The sequence below is a fragment of the Melitaea cinxia genome, chromosome 1 (genome assembly GCF_905220565.1).
Source record: "Melitaea cinxia chromosome 1, ilMelCinx1.1, whole genome shotgun sequence".
NCBI classification, from domain to species: Eukaryota; Metazoa; Arthropoda; class Insecta; order Lepidoptera; family Nymphalidae; genus Melitaea; species Melitaea cinxia.
In genome coordinates this window covers 12592114-12611658 of record NC_059394.1, presented here as the reverse complement: position 1 = coordinate 12611658, position 19545 = coordinate 12592114, and the positions used below count along the sequence as shown (strand labels likewise).

General features: G+C 33.2%; 1 protein-coding gene across 1 annotated transcript; it reads left to right on the top strand.

Annotated features, from left to right (window-relative positions):
* The first annotated feature begins 14906 nt into the window (after window positions 1–14906).
* LOC123657057 (cytochrome P450 4C1-like) lies at window positions 14907–19545 on the top strand. Its single transcript, XM_045592658.1, has 5 exons — window positions 14907–14998; window positions 16439–16833; window positions 16903–16971; window positions 17338–17506; window positions 19369–19545. Exons 2-5 carry the CDS (start codon window positions 16447–16449, stop codon window positions 19524–19526), a joined length of 783 nt encoding a protein of 260 aa, XP_045448614.1. The 5' UTR covers window positions 14907–14998; window positions 16439–16446; the 3' UTR covers window positions 19527–19545.

Here is a 19545-nt window from a genome sequence, read left to right as displayed (position 1 = left end):
ACTTTCTGCGTTAAGGACTAATTAAAATATTGATGTAATATAGGGTAGTTAAATAACTTTGTAACGTTAGGACGTCTGACCACCTCAGTCTTCTCGTGACAATGGTTGCTGTATCGCTTCAGCCTGTAATATCCCACTACTGGGCATAGGCCTCTTTCCCCATGTAGGAGAAGGATCAGAGCTTAATCCACCACGCTGCTCCAATGCGGGTTGGCGGAAATATTCTCTACTATGAGTAACGATCGTTATCAGGTGTACATGATAACAACCGGGACCGACGGCTTAACGTGCTCTCCGAGGCACGGTGGGTGGCTGTGAAGTATTCGAATTTTTTATCCAATTTTTTTGTGATGCCAATTGACCCGGCATTCTGTGTCACGTATTAAACAATTTATATGATATAAACGCTAGTTGAAGAAGGAAGTAAAGACGTTATAACTCATATGTGCTGTATAAAAGTCTCAGATATATGACAAAATAGCAATATCGCAAAAAGAACCTTAATTGGAAGATCATTGCATTGCAAAGGCGTTATATAAACTATCTCCTGAATTTCACTTAAAATTCTAGATTTCTATACCTAATAAATCATCATCATGGAATGTGTTTTAAACTTCAAATGTACCTAATTTAATGTGTGAATTTTTAGTATTTTTTGTACCCTTTCTCGTTATTAACATGTTAATATGTTAGTTGATAAAAACTAATGATTACCTATTAGTTTTAATATTTTACTCTGAATTGAAACAGCTAAAGGCAACGACTGTAAAACAGGTAAGTAGTTTTAAATTGTATAATTAAAATTACAGCATTTTCATAATCATCAATATGATTAAATAATAAAAATGAAAGTAGCAGCTATCTACTCATGGAAGATATGTATATTTAAAAAACCAGCCAAATGCGAGTCATAATCGCGCACGAAGGGTTTTGTACCCTTATCTAGGTAAAATATTTAGACAAAAAATTTTGTTTAAATATTTTATTATTATAATTTTATTATTTTATTATTAACGTAAATATAAAATTAAGTATTTTGTGAAAATTGCAAGTGCCTACCTGTTACCATTTATTGATTTCGAGCAAAAATAGGCACAAAATTGTATTTTTAGTATGGTATTATAGTAATTATTTTATTTTGTTTTTAGTATTAATTGTTGTAGCGGCAAAAGAAATACATAATTTGTAAAAATTTCAACTATCTCATAGTAGTATAGTAGACATAGCAAAGCCCTGATACTGTGACAAGGAACGAGATAGATTTCATCATAGCAGATAAAAGGCATATATTCAGAGATGTCTCAGGGATCAATAGGTTTAACACTGGAATCGACCACAGCCTATTGCGGGACACTCTGAAATATATGCCTCTGAAAAGAGCGAGCCTGCTTGATTAAATTTACTCTCCGACCTACGCTGCCCCAAATAATATGTGGCTCCGAGCAGTTCCAACTGGAACTCCAAAGCCGATACGATTCGCTGGAAACCACTAGTAATGTGGACGAGATGACCGACTACGCGCTGAAGACGGTGCGTACACTGGGTCGCACACACTTCTGGCCGACGAAATCAACGAAGCAGTTCAAAATTTCATCCAAAATCTTGAATCTGATATAACTCAATGAAGAAACATTCTTAATACTCCACATCACACGTTTTCGTTTTACTCTAACTCCTCTGCAACAACTGTTAAGCTTTAGAATTTTCTCCCTCCCTCTATAATACAAGCTGAATCACTCTTTACCAAAAAGTATCTTAAGGCTCACTATTTGTCACTAAATGCGCCATGATTGAATTTTATGTATATATATAATATTGAATAAATAAATATTAAATTTTATGTATATAATAATTGCATTAGCCGCTTGTGTTGACGTAGGTTTTATATTTATTAGTTTCATATTCTGATTTTTGATATTATTTGTGTATGTTATATTTTTTATGTTTTTCCAAAATAGTTTATTGTTTTTCGTCGATTCAGCTATTAATTCCTTTTCATATTTCCTTTTCATTTTTTAAATTAAATTGTTACATAAGTTTCCAACGTCCGACTTCTATTACGTATTCCTTCAAGCTCTTCCAGTTCCAGTAGAAGAGATTCTAATTCCTATACCGCCCACGCAGCTGGGCTGTGCAATTCGTTGCCGTCACCCTTACGCATTTGTACAACTATGTGTACAAAAAAATAATAATAATAGAGCAGTATTTTTCCTTAACATAATTTTTATTGTGTAGGGATATGTATGCATATTTATATATTACTAGCTGTGCCCGCGGCTTCGCCCGCGTTGAAATCAGTGTGACACAAAGTTTTTCCGGCAAACTTCCAGTGAAACTCTCATCATAATCGGTTTAGCTGTTCCATGAGCCTTCCTCTTGAAGCCCTCTCTCCATTGATGAAACCGCATGAAAATCCGTTCCGTAGATTTTGAGGGAATCGATCACATACACTTTTGGGGACTTTGTTTTATAATACACTAACTGTTGCCCGCGACTACGTGCGCGTGAAGCGCGCGTCGCGTTTAACAAAATGGTTCGTTGAATTCGTCAGAATTGTGGTATGAAATAATGTAGTAATAATGTAGTATTGTAGTGTAAATATGTTTAACTATACTGCATGCAATTCAGTTTTTAATATGGTTCTACGTAACTATATGTCACAGAATAGCGTAACGCACGCTCCTCCGTGACTCCGTGAAGACAGGGGTAAATAAAAAGTATTCTAGTAACGTAAAGGTTGGATATTGTAAAAAATATATTTTTTTGTACTACTTATAAGTGATCAATATAAATGTTTCTTGAACACATAGGGTTGCAACGCGGTTATTTTGCTTTAAACCGACCCTGCTGTATAAGTTTCATACAAACTATCAACCCCAATTAAACCCCCTTAGCGGTGGAATATCGCAAAATCCGTTCTTAGCGGACGTCTATTAATTATAATCTACCTCCCTGCCAAATTTCATCTTTGTCCATCCTGGATGAATGGACCATCCAGCAGTTTTTGAGTTCTCGTGATGAGTGAGTCAGTGATCTTTCTCTTTTATATATATAGATTATAATGCATTATTTGAACACCTTCTCACCATATATAGAGCATACATTTTAAATTTCAAGTCTCTTACTTCAAAAACATAGGACTATATAAACTCCCAAGCCCCGTTTTACCCTTTTAAGGGTCGAGTTTCGTAAAATTAGTTCTTAGCAGATGTCTACGCCTTATAAGAAACCTACCTGACAAATTTTAAGTTTATAACTGTTATAGTTTCGGAGATTTCGTGATGAGTGAGTCAACCTACCATCCCCCGTTTTAATCCCAAAAAGGAGTTGATTTCTAAAGATACATTATTTGGATACCTTTTAAACGACTACCAAAAAAGGAGGAGGTTCTCAATTCGACTGTATTTTTTTTTAATGTATGTTACATCCATAGATATAGTAAAAAAAAGTAGATAATGCGCGGCCTTTGTTGTTAGTGAAGCCACAAAACTCGGCTCCTTCAAGTAAATACACGCGCTCACGCACACATATGCATCAAACTACGCTCATTTTCGTTAGTATGTCACGAGGCTTCATACAGTAACTTTGCTTATAAAATGCCGTCTTGTGTGATTAAATGGTGCAAAAACAATACCAAAGTAAACAAAAAATCTGAAGGAATATCGTTTCACACGTAAGTACATATAAAACTTTAAATTTATTGTTATTCCAAAATAATATTGAGGTTATTCGGAACTTATAATTTCAATGTCACGAAATGACGTACCACGGGAGTGTTGCCAGTAGTTCTTTTTTTTCAATACCCCAAAATGTGGGTAAGTAAATTGTACGCAATCAGAAAAATAATTAAGTAAAAAGTAGACACAGTTATTGTTTTTTTTCTCGTGTTATTTTATGTTACATAAATTGAAAATAAAAAAATCAAAATATATTTATGAATTATTAACTCGTTTGTTTTATGTTTTAACTTTTTACAATTTTTGAGTAAACTAGGTACCCATATTTTACTATCAAATTTCATGGTTTTAGGTTTCCAACGAATATTTTAATAAGAGGTGAATGGGTAGCGGCTGTAAGACTGAGAAAATGACCACGATTATGCTGGCCATGCGCATAAAGTCAATTTAATACGATTAGTGATTGAAAAATATTTGAACATAAAACTACATCATATTAGTAAAATGCAAACAATGACGATGATTCTGAGTTCTAAGCGACAAAAATTTAAAAAACTTATACAACATAAAGGATTCTAGGTTTAAGAAAAATAGTTAAAAAAAACCGACTGCAAATTGAAAAGAGATAAACAGAGGGGATAGGAAGTGTCCATTCATACGATTATCTTACGAATATATTTTTTATTATTCTACCGATTTTTTGTTTTATTTTTAGTAAATTTATTTAAAACTATAAACAGGTTTTTATTTTCACATACCCATTTTACCTATATTAAATTAATTGTTTAATAAAAATTTTGGGACTTTTTTAAAAGGTGTCAACACTTCACTCACTCACACATCTTTAAAAAAGTGGCTTCAGTTTTCTGTTCTAGGTGCGTTATCTACCTTTTTTTACTTGATCTATGGTTACATCAGAACTTTTGACTGGGTGGAACGATTTCGACAAATTTTCTTTTAATCGAAAGGTGGTGTGTGCCAATTGGTCCCATTTAAATTTATTTGAGATCTAACAACTACTTTTCGAGCTATATCTAATAATGCGTTTTTACTTGACGCTTTTTTCGTCGACCTACGTTGTATTATACTGCATAACTTTCTACTGCATGTACCGATTTTGATAATTCTTTTTTTGTTAGAAAGAAGATATCCCTAGTTTAGTACCATGATAAGGAAACCAGGATCTGATGATGGGATCCCAGAGAAATCGAGGGAACTTCTTGAAAATCCACAATGACTTTTTATTAGGTGTACCGATTTTGATGATTTTTAATTTAATCAAAAGCCAATATTTATCATGTGGTCACATTTAAATTTCATCGAGATCTGATAACTACTTTTTGAGTAATCTTTGATAATGCGTTGTTACTTGACTATTTTTTAGTCGATCTACGTTGTATTACTCGTCGATGTAATTGAAGTCGGTTTTTTTTTCGTTTGCGAGCAAACACAATTATTTACTATCTATACATACATTTTAAATTTCAAATCTCTTACTTCAAAAACATAGGACTTTCATACAAAGTTCCAACCCCCGTTTTACCCCTTCATGTGTCGAGTTACGTTAAATCAGTTCTTAGCATATGACTACGCTTTATATGGAACTTACCAGCCAAATGTCAAATTTGTAGCTGTTATAGTTTCGGAGATTTCGTGATGAGTGGGTCAACGTAACATCCCCCGTTTTAACCCCAAAAGGGAGTTGATTTCTAAGAAACATTATTTGGGCACCTTTTCATCATCTATAGAGCATACATTTTAAATTTCAAGTCTCTTACTTCAAAAACATGGGACTTTCATACAAACTTCCAACTCCCGTTTTACCCCCTTAGGGGTCGAGTTTCGTCAAATCCATTCTTAGCAATAGATTAAGCCCTATAAGGAGCCTACCTGCTAAATTTCAAGTTTGTAAGCATTATAGTTTCGGAAATTTCGTGATCAGTGAGTCAACCTACGAACCCCCGTTTTAACCCCAAAAATTAGTTGATTTCTAAATATACAATATTTGGACACCTTTTCACCATCTATGGAGCATACATTTTAAATTTCAAGTCTCTTACTTCAAAAACATCGGACTTTCGTACAAACTTCCAACCCCCGTTTTACCCCCTTAGGGGTCGAGTTTCGTAAAATCCGTTCTTAGCGGATGCCTGCGTCTTATAAGGAGCCTACCTGCCAAATTTCAAGTTTGTAGGTGTTATAGTTTCGGAGATTTCGTGATGAGTGACCTTTCGCGTTTATATATATTATAGATTAATTCGTGTGTCGGTGACTTTTTCTAAATATGTGTTTTAATGATTTAAAATTTCCTTATTGTATGCCTACCTCCTTTAATTTCTGTCTGCACCCGTTCTTTTTCAGGTGTGCTGGAATAAATCTTTTTTAACCGACTTCCAAAAAAGGAGGAGGTTCTCAATTCGACTGTATTTTTTAATTTTATTTATGTATGTTACATCAGAACTTTTGACCGTGTGGACCGATTTCGACAATTTTTTTTTTAATCGAAAGGTAGTGTGTGCCTATTGGTCCCATTTAAATTTATTTGAGATCTAACAACTACTTTTCGAGCTATATCTAATAATGCGTTTTTACTTGACGCTTTTTTCGTCGACCTAAGTTGTATTATACCGCATAACTTTCTACTGGATGTACCGATTTTGATAATTCTTTTTTTGTTGGAAAGGAGATATCCCTAGTTTGGTATCATGATAAGGAAACCAGGATCTGATGATGGAATCCCAGAGAAATTGATGGAAATTCTTGAAAATCCGCAATAACTTTTTACTGGGTGTACCGATTTTGATAATTCTTTTTTTGTTGGAAAGAAGATATCCTTAGTTTAGTACCATGATAAGGAAACCAGGATCTGATGATGGGATTCCAGAGAAATCAAGGGAACTTCTTGAAAATCCGCAATAACTTTTTACTGGGTGTACCGATTTTAATAATTTTTAATTTAATCGAAAGCTGATGTTTGTCATGTGGTCACATATAAATTTCATTGAGATCTGATAACTACTTTCTGAGTAATCTTTGATAACGCGCAGTTACTTGAGTATTTTTTCGTCGATCTACGTTGTATTACTCGTCGATGTAATTGAAGTCGGTTTTTTTTCGTTTGTGAGCAAACACAATTATTTAGGAATAAGTATACCCATTATACGTGAGTCTCAATGAGAAATATTTTATACAATTCTATACGTATAATAAATTAATAAATAAATAAAAGATTATAATTTAATTAAAATCTACATATAATATTCTACACTCGATGATTTAAGAAACTAAACATAATTATCATGGCTACTGAGATAACAACTTGTGTGTTTACAATAATTACTTATTATCTAATTCGCTGTCGCTGGAGCAGGTTGACCAGTTTGCTCTTAAATTAGCTCAATTAATAAAAAATTTAATATAATTCGTAGAGTTAAAAAAATGCTGTTGACTCTTACTTTATTAGGAGTGCTATTATTACTGCTATATTTTTCAATTGAGTATTTGTATAAAGATGAAGAATTTGATAAGATTCCAGGACCAAAAGGATCATTTTTAATCGAAAACGGCATGGACTTTTTTCAGGACTTCGGTAAGAAACAGTTTTATTAAATTAAATTTATCTTCTCGAAATCAAAATTAATTGAACAGATAAAGAAATAAATTTGTAATTTTGCATCTTGTTTTAATATCAGATTCACATTTACAATTATATACCTAAAAGTATAAATATGTACAAGGTCACCTTTAAATAATGACAATCTAAAATAAAATAACTAGATAATATTTCTTGACTGTTAAGGATTATTTTTCTGTCGCCAAGTAATACATTTATTAATTTATTTATTTATGTAGCTTAATACCTTTACATTACATTTTTTTTTTAAGCTAGGCATAGTCTATACGTTAGATGTCAGTCTCTTTCGTTACACGTTATAACACGTTAACAAATAACAATAATAATTAATGCGTGGGTAGAGTAACAATTGCATTGTGTTTAACCGAAATGTATACGACACAATGTTTGACAACGACAACAATGAACGCTCATTTCTATGTATTATTGATTTCAACTTATTTTTAAATTGAAATAAATACAAGTTATGATACTATAGGCTAATTATGATATTTGGTTTTATCTACACAAATATGGATATCGATGGAGTATTTGCGAATATGATTTGATTATTAAAATGCTTAATATGCTTTTAAAAGAATGTCATTGATCATCTATTAATGAATTCTTCCTATATATGCTTGCTTCCTAGATATGTATGTCAGTGAGCGTAAGTCAAGTAAGCGACTCTGTTCTGGGTTATTGGATGGGATAAATGTAATTATTCGGTGCAGGATTACAAAGATGATAAAGATGTGTAGACTTAGTGAAGCTGTATTTCATGCGCGATGTTACTAATTTTGCACTAAACACAATTTACATATTATTTTTTAAAGTGTACTGCGAAGTTTCTTTCTGGTTCTTCTCTGCAGAATTTACATTCTGAATCAGTGATAGCTGCACTTTTAAAAATAATAATCACTTTGAAATTTTAAATTGCAAAATGATGATTTCTAAGTGCTTTTAAAGCCCATTTGAATAAAGTTATTTTGTATTTGATTTGAATTGTATGTATGTATGTATATTGTAATTGTATCTATAAAGAAATGCACGTTTTCCGTACAAGTGGAGAATAAATTTTCATATGTAGATAAATTCGACTTAAAAGAATTTAAAAGATATTTCATTTTTGTAGCTCTTTTCACTATTACTATTTTGAGTAAATCAATTAGGCAATAAATATCCTATGATGCTTTCAAATTTTACCGTCACTAACTTTAGTATGCATGTAGAATAATATAATTATGTTGTTGGAAAATTTGAGTTCACAATATTTCCTTGGCGCTTGTAGGTACTAAGGGGTACCTTTTAATTTTATTTTACAAATTTTGTAATTTTATCCAATATTTTTTCAGCTCAACTGTTTCTATACTTTCGCAATTTGGCAAATAAGTACAAGAATTTATATAAATTAAAAATATTTAATTTAAAGATTGTCCTGATATATAACCCTGAGGATGTTGAGGTGAGTAAGAGCTATATAAAGCAGGCACTATTTTTTGTATTCGTGATAGTAAGTTTCCAAACATATTTTGTTATTTAAATATGATCTCGAGTATCTCTGGGCGAGTGTAATTCGACTTATTATTAGTGATAATTTAGACAAGCAAGGATATTATGTTATCACTCAACTATCCATACCATCCCTCCAATTATTCGCCTCTTACAGAAATTTTTAGAACATGTAATTTGAAAATTATAAGAGGACCTTTGTGTAGTTTTATATAACTGAAGTTACCATTTGTTTTAAATCATTAGAATATAAAACTTATGTGAACATAGCATTAATTAGGAAATTTTTATAGATTTTTTTTGGGTGTTTTATTTCAAGTCGACACCTGCTTAGTAACAAGTAGGTTATAATTTCTACTTTCAGACAGTTTTAACAAATACGAAATACAATGACAAAGGTTTCATGTATTTTCTCCTGCGGCCTTGGTTGAACGACGGGCTTCTCCTTAGCAAAGGTAAAATAGGTTTGATTCGATAAATATTACTCCTACCTACTATTCAAAATATTTAATTATGTTTCATTTATTAAGGAGCTAAATGGCATCAGCGAAGAAAAATACTGACTCCTGCGTTTCATTTTAATATATTGCGCCACTTTAGCTCTATATTGTTGGAAAACAGCGAAAGGTTGGTGGAAAACCTTCAGTCGGAGACGAAAAAGTCAAAAACGAAGATTTATTCCTTTATAGCGAATATGACATTGAATTCAATATGTGGTAAGTAATTTTTTTTACCTAGAAAACTGAACTCGAAAAAGACAATATCGTATAAGTCTATTGTTTTGTATGTCTGTAATATTTCTATTCCATCTATCGCCCCACCTCTATTTATTTGCAATGCTGAAAATATTAAACTCCCGGGGGGAGTCAGAGGTAAGGTCAGCAAAGCGCTCGTAGTGCTCCTGACGTTGTAGGCAGAAATTAGTTATGATAATCACTTACCATTAAGTGTATCATAACTTTTAAGTACCCCTTTAAGTCTGTTAACTTCATCCTCGTTAAGTTGTTTACCATAATTAATTGTTAAGCTAGTCTCAGAATTATCAAAGTCTAATAAATTTATGTTCAAGTGATCTCCGGTACAAACAGCTCGTGTAACAAGTGAACCCTGTCTTAAATGAATCGTATTATCACTAAAGTTTTGCGCCAAAATTTTACCCTCGCCGCAATCTATATCGTACTCACCCGGCATTAAATAATATTCGTTTTTCGACGTACCCCGTATAGAGCCACTAACGCGAACCAAACCCGAATACTTATTCATGGAAATACATGGTAACGTAACGTGCGGTGTGCCACAAGGGTCAGTTTTGGGCCCGTTGCTCTTTCTAATTTATATTAACTCCCTAAGTAGATTGAGACTCAAAGGTGATCTATCACTATATGCGGATGATACAAGCCTGTTTTATTTCGGTGGCGAAATTGAACCAATCATTCAAGACGCGCAAGGTGATCTTAATATATTAAAAACGTGGTTTCAGTCTAACCTACTAACAATAAACCTATCGAAAACAAACTATGTCATTTTTACAGCAAAAAATAAAATAATACCTAATTTCGCACCTTTGAAAATTGATGATTTTGAAATAAAAAGAGTTACTAGTGAAAAGTATCTAGGGCTAATTTTGGATAATCAACTGACTTGGAAATTACAATTGGAAAAAGTAAAATCAAAGTTAACATCACTTACTGGAGCACTACGCGGAATTGTTCACTGTCTACCACAAAAAGTACGCCACTTTATTTATAACTCTTTGGCAAAGCCGCACATAGACTATTTGATAGAGATCTGGGGATCAGCTGCTAAAACTAATCTTAACACTCTTCAAGTCGCTCAAAACAAACTGGTTAAATTACTATTTCATTACGATTTCCTAACACCTTCAACTAAAATATATAAAGATACGAAAATACTTAACATTGAACAATCATACAAATACTATTTTTGCATACTTATAAGAAAAATTATAAATAAAGATGTACTACACTTTAACTTTTACTAAAAAGAAAAATATACAAACAAAAATGTTAAGAAGTTCTAATGACCTAGTTCTACGCCCACCGAGAACAAATTACGGGAAAAGGAACATTACATATGAAAGTGTACAAATATATAATAAAATGCCCACAGTTATTAAAGAAGCTAAAAGCATCCTGAAGTTTAAAAAATTTGCTAAAAAATTATTTACAAAATCTAAAAATATAATAAAAACAATTATCACAACTACAAACAAAAATTATCATCTAAAATAATGAGTGGAAGTAAATGAAATAAATAAATAAATAATAATAATTAAGAAATAGGTTGCAAAACAATAAAAAAAAAGAACTACAGATTTATACATAAAAAAAAATATACCTACAAAATATCAAAATAAAATTCTTAGTCTGAAAAAAAAATATTAAAAAAAAAAAAAAAAAAAAACGTCAATTTAATATTATTTACATATTTATATGTTTAAAATGACACTCACTTTAAATCAAAGTAATAACGTTAAAATAACTAGGAAATAGGTTACAAAATCTCAATAACAAATAAAGTAATTAATAAATAAAAAGCTTAATTATATAATTTTAAAATCACACACATACGAGTAAATATATATTTCGCATGGCCGCATCTAGTTTAACATTTGAAGATCTATGTATTTGTTTGTGTTTCGTCGCTTGCTGCTTTTGTTGCTTTTTTTTTTAATGCATAGTGACCGGTCTTACCATTGATGTAATGCGTTTCTACCCACTTTTTGTTTTTTTTTTAACGATATTGTATAATGAACTTTGTTTATTACCGACACGCTCGGCTAGAATTATTGTAAACTTATAGATATTTAAAAATGTATTCTTTCTAATGTATTTCTCATATAAGTGAATTGTTAATTCTTATGAGAATAAATATCTTTGACCTGAACGTAAACATTTCCTTAGGAGGTAAGATAACATCTGTTTTCAGACTTAATTGGCGGTACGCTTGATTGCTGCCCTAGATGTATAAGACAATTGATGTTTTTAAAAACGAATTACAAAAGTTAGAAGCGTGAAAAATTATTTAGGCCTTCTACAGATACAAAGAGGCAACGAAACGAAACTGCTTGCAAAAGGTTATTTATGCATATAAAAGATAAAATCTAATCGCTAAGCTTAAACTTGTAATAATAGAAGACAAATTGTCGTATCTAAAACTTTTTTATGCATACTTGACTTGGGGAGTAAGCTGGTGAATGTGTGACGAGAGCGTTACGAAAAATGTGATCAGGCGAGGCGAACGGAAGTTGAGAGGGAGATACATATAAGTTAGTGAAGATAGAAATAGAGAGAGTTACGTTTCATAGATATAATTACGTTTCATAGGCAACTAAAGAAGTCTTACTTCAGTCGTGTGGTCTAAAGCACTTTTTTTCTAAATGCATGGTCTAAAGCTGTGATGTAAGCTGTGAAAGTTTGTGTAAAGGTATTTTATGTAGTTGAAAAAGCACTAATGTTAATTAGTTTGTGGCTGTTGCGCTGGCGCTTGCGGGTTAGATCCCCGCACATGACAATTATTTTTATTGGACATACAGATGTTTGCCGTGGTCTGGGTGTTTGTGCAGTCCTTGTGGGTCTCCCCGTGCCTCGGAGAACACGTTAAGCCGTCGGTCCCGTTTGTTATCATGTACATCTGATAGCGATCGTTACTCATAGTAGGGAATATATCCGCCAACCCGCACTGGAGCAGCGTAGTGGATTAAGCTTCGATCCTTCTCGTACATGGGGAAAGAAGCTTAAGCCTAGCAGTAGGATATTACAGGCTGAAGCGATTGTATATAAGTCGTACAGAGTTTTTATCTAAGTAAATTGCCAAATTAAAGTCCTTAATAACGATGAAAAATATTCTATGCTTTCGTGACGTTTGCGTTCGCACAAAATATACTCGTAAGGTTTGTTAAAATATCAAGATTTCAAGCAAAAATAAAATGTTAATAAAAGTCCCGGTAACCGGCTCAGTGCCTACTTATATTAAGAAAAATAATTTAAATTATTAGTGTATACCAGACAAGTAAATAGCGACGTCCCGATGTGTATATAAATATTTTGTGTGTATGTCTTATCTTTAGTATCTTCTGGAGAAATTGGCAGAACTAATAGTATAACCAATTTTATAGGAGCTTCTAAAATTCCAAACATTACATAAACATTTTTGAGATAAATAATAACGAATTTGTAGGCTACCATTATTTAGTTTGTTGAGGTGATTTTCAAAAGATTTTCAAATGAAGTATAAAAGAATAAATAAACAGTAATAATTCGCCTAATTCTTTGTCAGGTATCACCGATTATTCTTAAATGCCATTTATTAGTTTTACAATTTTATTCATTTAACATAAATAACGATTTTTTACTCTTCTGAATACATTACATTTGTTTGAATTATGTTATGTGATTCAACGTTAGGTTCGTAGATTTATTTTAAGTTTTTCCTGTTTCTGATTTTTAAATAACTAATGAACAGTCAAGAAAGAAATAACTAGTTTGCCGACTTATTTTTCATATATTCCGATCTAACTTTAAAAAAAATGTTAAGTACATTTTATCATTATTGTATGTAGCTTTATCGCGACTTCTTTCGAGTGGTATCTATACATATAATAAAATGGTAGGAAAGTCAAAACTGTACATTGAATATTTTTTTTAAAGAATACTTGGGGTGGATGTACAATCGATACCGAAGCCAAAAATATAGTTTTTAGGATTTTTGTCTGTTTGTCTGTATGTCCGGGATAAACTCAAAAAGTACTCCATGGATTTACTTCAAATTTGGCACGAATATTATTAAGATGTCGGGTCAACATATAGGCTACATATTATCACGCTATCGCCTACGGAGAACGAGCAGTAAACCTTTATTTCTTCAACGCATTCTGTAACAACGTGTAATCTAACGACGCATATTTGAATGTTGTTGTTATTATGTTAATAACCATGTCATAAGCTAGCTTCACACTATAAATAAAGACATTCTGTAGTATATTTAGTATCAGCATTGCACCCGTGCGAAGCCGGCGCGGGTCGCTAGTTAAAAATATTTTACTTTATCAAAAGACGCTGATCTAAATAAAAATAGTAACACCTTGTCAGCCTTTATATTGTTAGATATTAATATCTTATTTACTTAGATGATAATTATATAAATACTAGCTGGCCCCACAAACGTTATTTTGCCATATATGTTATTAACCCCCTTAACCCCCGCCTTATAACTTAAGGGTATGAAAAATAGATGTTAGCTGATTCTCACACCTACCTCATATGCAAACAAAATTTCATAAAAAGCGGTTCAGCCGTTTCGGAGGAGCCGTAGCGTGCATTTCATATAGGCAGAAAGGCACTGCCTACCCTGGTATCTTACTAAAAATGATATATAAAATATGAACATCAAAATTATTTTTGAATACATATTTTTGAAAAAGACATAAATCATAATGCAATTTAAATCCGTTTCAAAAAACCCGCCGTCATATATGCGATATCAGCGCTTCGTGCGCAGCGTCGACGGGCCTTTTATGAAACTTCTGCCTATAATCGCATAACAAATAATGTTAGCAATGACAATAAGACATTATACACTCCTATAATTTAATAATGTCGAGCGCGTCATATGATGTTTTTAAAATTGGTCGGTTTAACAACGAAATCTGGCACTGCCTAAGAATAACCTGTCAAATTAAATTGTCTTGAATTCGATACCGTTTGTACTAATAATTATGATTTTTGACACGGTCGCGTAATCGCAACATTCCACAGAGTAATATTATGACAATTCACTTTTAATTTTTCGTTTGTGCGTTCTTGTTATTAGTGAAAATATTAATATATTAGTGATGAATAAGTTTACTTGTGAAATATGTAACGGAGACGTGTGTTTGATGAAATTAAATAGTGCATCGAAATTCAACACATTCGATTGTACAGATAAATTAAAAATTGTTCAGACGTATTGATTTAACACATAAATAACAATGACGTTATAATTTTTCATTTATTAATAAATAAACAAGTACTTTCATTAAGAATACAATTTCGTAACTAATTGACACAAACGAAATTATCAGAGTGCCTGCCCTAGAGGTCACTGTGTCTATCCAGTAACTGATTTGTTTGATGTTTTATTAATATCACTTACTCATGAGTTACCCAAGTCTAATAGGAATCAGTTGGTTGCTGTACGTGTATTTGTATGCCTGCATTATTAGTATAAATGCACTTTACGTGTCCAATAATTTACTTGTCTGTTCTTGAAATTATCTAAAAGCCTCTATTCCCAACAAAATTAAAATAAATTAGGAAAAATTTGCGAGAAAGTGTTGTGTTTAAAAACTTTATGCACGCCACTGCGGAGGAGTATTGTAACTAACATTGTGACGCGAGAATTGTATATATAAGATGATAGACTCGGGTACTTCAAAGAAAATTTAAGATCGGAATAATCGAACTGATGTGTATATTCTGGAGTAGCCGATCGTGGAAAATACCTAACCTTAGAGAAGATCATAGCTAAATATTATATACATACTATTTATAATTTCTCAAGTGCTTTTGTGTTTCTGTAGTGAGTAAGATAGTAAGTGTTTCTGGGGAGAATTAAGGGTAGGGTTAGCAACGCACTTGCGATACTTCTGGTGTTACTTACTACTACTAGCCCAGTGACGCCGTTTGCAGTGACCTCCGGGTTATTATTTGTTATACAGACCTACAGTGAAATGCCAAAAGTTCTGTATCGGGTACTAGCTAAGTGTAACATTTGACAAAAAATATATAAATAGTTAAAAAATGTTAATATTGCTGTATCGGTCTGTAATCTGTAATAAGTTTCATTGAACTCGATGTGCGCACAAATGAACAGACAATTTCTAAATTGTCATTTACTCTTTATGTTCATAGAAAGGACACCAGTCGATTTCACTGCAATTATTTAGAGAGTAAACGACGCCGCGTTGGCGCAACGGTTACAGCCATGGATTGTATCTACCTGTTGCGCTGGCGGGTTCGATCCCCGCACGTGACAAACGTTTGCATCTGTCATATAGATATTTGCCGTGGTCTGGGTATTTGTGCAGTCCTTCTCGGTCTCCCCACATGCCTCAGAAAGCACGTTAAACCGCCAATCCCTGTTGTTATCATATATACCTGATAGCTATCGTTACTCATAGTAGGGAATATATCCGCCAACCCACATTGGAGCAGCGTGGTGGATTAAGCTCTAATCCTTCTCCTACATGGGGAAAGAGGCCTATGCCTAGTAGTGGGATATTACAGGTTGAAGCGTATTTAGGAAGTAGTAACACTACAGTAGAAACGTTTAGAGGATGTAGCACAATGAATCCTACACCAAATCTTATGTTAGAAGTCTAGGTCACCGTGAACTTCATCCAATTTCATCCAACAGGTTGCACAATGAATGAGCATCAGAATATACAGATAGACAAACTACTAAAACTATATATTTTGGTATCTATTGCTCTAAGAAAGATCCATAGCAATCGTTTTTTTCTAAATACATGTCATATAAAGCCATCGACCGATAAATATTTTGTCATATCAAGAATAAAAAAATTAACAAATATAATTTAGTTTAATAACTATTACTACTAACACTCTTTCAGAAACTGCAATGGGTACAGCTTTAGATAAAGAAGCAGTGGATAACGGGACAAAATATAAAGATGCTATACATACTCTTGGGTCATACTTAGTTCATAGAGGACAGCGAACTTGGCTTTATCCGACGATATTTTTCAATTTGAGCACCGTTGGGCGGAAACAAAAAACACTATTAAAAGAGATCGGATCATTTCGTGATCATGTAATTAATCAAAGACGAAAAAGTGGCAGTTACAAAAATTTGTACCAAGAGGTTATGAATGAGCAAGAGAATGATTACTATTTATTAGGTGGAAAGAAACGTTTGGCGATGTTGGATCTGTTACTAGAGACAGAGGAACAAGGGAAAATAGATGTTGAGGGTATCAATGAGGAAGTTGACACGTTTATGTTTGAGGTTTGTGAATAATGATTTACAAATCACATGTTTTGACTTTTTATTAAACGTCAATGCCTTGTATTTCAGGGTCACGATACAACCGCGACGGCTCTTCAGTTTGCTTTCATGGAGCTCGCCAACAATCCAGAAATACAAGTTCAGTACAGATTTTAATTATTCCAATTTTTTTTAGTTTCATCCTTTCATATAAGTTTTAAGAAACAAATCTAATATACAATAATAACATTGAACTCCTCCGAAACGGCTCGACCGATTTTAATAAAATTTTGTGGGCATATCGGGTAGGTCTGAGAATCGGCCAACATCTATTTTTCATACCCCTAAGTTATAAGGGGGGGATTAAGCGGGTTAATAACATATATGGCAAAGAAACGTTTGCGGGGTCAGCTAGTATACATCTAAAATTGTTTCTTTTCTATTATATAAAACAAACGAGTTTTCACTGAAAGTGTTAGTTCAGATAAAGAAAAAAAGTTACATTAAATTTTTAAAATGCTCTAGGACAAAGTATTCGAAGAGTGCCAACAAATTTTTGGCACATCCGGTCGGAAGCCTACTATGAACGACCTGGCGGAGATGAAGTATATAGAGTGTTGCATCAAAGAGACGCTGAGGCTGTATCCGTCGGTGTACTTCATTATTAGGAGTTGCAAGCAAGAATTACAATTGAGTGAGCATAACTTTTGTACAGAATTGTATAAGCAAATCTGAAATCATCAGGCTAGTTTGATCAACCTAAAAAGTACTGTCTTAGTCTCTTCTGAATTTTTATCAGAAACCAGATATACTAGAAAAATATTGCAATTTTAGGGAGTTAACAGTAATATTAATTACTATTTTTAATAGGAACGTATTATTTTAGAAAACTACAAATGCCCGGCTGGAACGGATTGTTCTATTCTTATCTTTGATTTACATAGAAGTAAAGATCAGTTTTCCGAGCCACTCCGGTTTCGGCCGGAGAGGTTTCAGAGAGCACCCACGTGGCATCCTTTTGCATACATACCATTCAGCGCTGGACCTCGAAACTGTATAGGTAATAAGGCTTTACTTACTGTGTATATAAAAAGTACGTAGGGTTGTGTTGTTACTGTAAACTCTCCAAATTTGTGTAGTACGACTGTAGGTAAATAGTATTCTATCAGTCAAAAAGTTTTTCTTTAAATAAAAAATGAGATGTAACCGCTGCACTATAGCGTACTGACCGTTGCGCTGGCGGTCGCGGGTTCGATCCCCGCTCACGACAGATATTTGTATTTGCCATATAGATGTTTGTCGTGGTCTGCGCAATGACATTTAAATGGGATCGCATGACTTCCATCATCTTTCGATTAAAAAGACAATCATCGAAATCGGTTCACTCAGTAAAAAGGCACTTTTTTTAAATTTAATGTATGTTTATTTTTATTTTATTTACGTTAAACTAATATCGTTGACGCCGCGTTGGCGCAACGGTTACAGCCATGGATTGTACCTGTTGCGTTGGCGGTTGCGGGTTCGATCCCCGCACATGACAAACATTTGTATTGGCCATATAGGTGTATGCCGTGGTTGTGCAGTACTTGTTGATCTCCCCACCGTGCCTCGGAGAGCACGTTAAACCGTCGGTCCCGGTTGTTATCATGTACACCTAATAGCGATCGTTACTCGTAATAGGGATATATATATCCGCCAACCCGCGTTGGAGCAGCGTGTTGGATTAAGCTCTGATCCTTCTCCTACATAGAGAAAGAGGCCTATGCCCAGTAGTGGGATATTGCAGGCTGAAGCGAGAAAGTAATATCTAAAATTTATAAGGTTACAATGTAAAAACCTATAGTTAACATTACAAAGATAAGTAGGTAACATTATCAACTTTTGGTGAATTTTAGTGATGTTTTCGTGATTCTTTTGCTAATTTTAGTTAGAATCGTAAGGTTTTTGGTACCTAAGCTGTCAAATTTAATGACGATCGTTCAAGCTGCTGATCCGTGAAAGTGGAAAAAACAAACAAACAATTTCACTTTCACTTTTTCATTTATAATATTAGTTTGGATTTTGTCAGTCTCAATTTCAAAAATTTACTATTTCATTTATCCATTTGGTTACCTGTTTGATTTGTTGATGTAATTTTTTGAAATAAATGGTATTATTACTGATTAATAATAGATATTACATAGAAAACTGAGGTAGGGCACAGCAGGAATTTCCTGCTCAAAATATGGAGCAGTCCGACTGGGGTAGTACCTCGACCTTACAGAAGATCACAGCTAAATAATACTGCTCTCAAGCAGTATTGTGTTCCTGTGGTGAGTAAGGTGACCAGAGCTCCCGGTGGGATTGGGGATTGGGTCGGCAACGCGCTTGCGATGCTTCTGGTGTTGAAGGCGTTTATAAGCTACGGTAATCTCTTACCATCAGGTGAGCCGTACGCTTGGTTGCCGAACTAGTGATATAAAAAAAATAAAAAAAAAACAGTTTACTATTAATAAACGGTTGGGTCTATTGTTTTTTTCTAATATCATAGTAATGCTTTTTTTTTTTATGTAACAGGTCAAAAGTTTGCTATGATGGAAATGAAGATGGTTATAGCTGCTGTAGTTCGTGAATACCGTTTGCTACCCATTACTAAGCCGAAGGACGTCGTCTTCACTGCCGACATCATCTTAAGACCAATAGATCCTATATACGTAAAATTTGAAAAACGTTAATTAAAAATTGTTTTCCATA

What these genes read in the sequence shown, in the direction of transcription:
- LOC123657057 (XM_045592658.1), top strand. Translation starts at nt 16,447, where the DNA reads ATGGGTACAGCTTTAGATAAAGAAGCAGTGGATAACGGGACAAAATAT. An exon ending in TTGACACGTTTATGTTTGAG is followed by an intron (nt 16,834 to 16,902) that starts GTTTGTGAATAA and finishes CTTGTATTTCAG; the next exon opens with GGTCACGATACAACCGCGAC. An exon ending in CAAGCAAGAATTACAATTGA is followed by an intron (nt 17,507 to 19,368) that starts GTGAGCATAACT and finishes TTTATGTAACAG; the next exon opens with GTCAAAAGTTTGCTATGATG.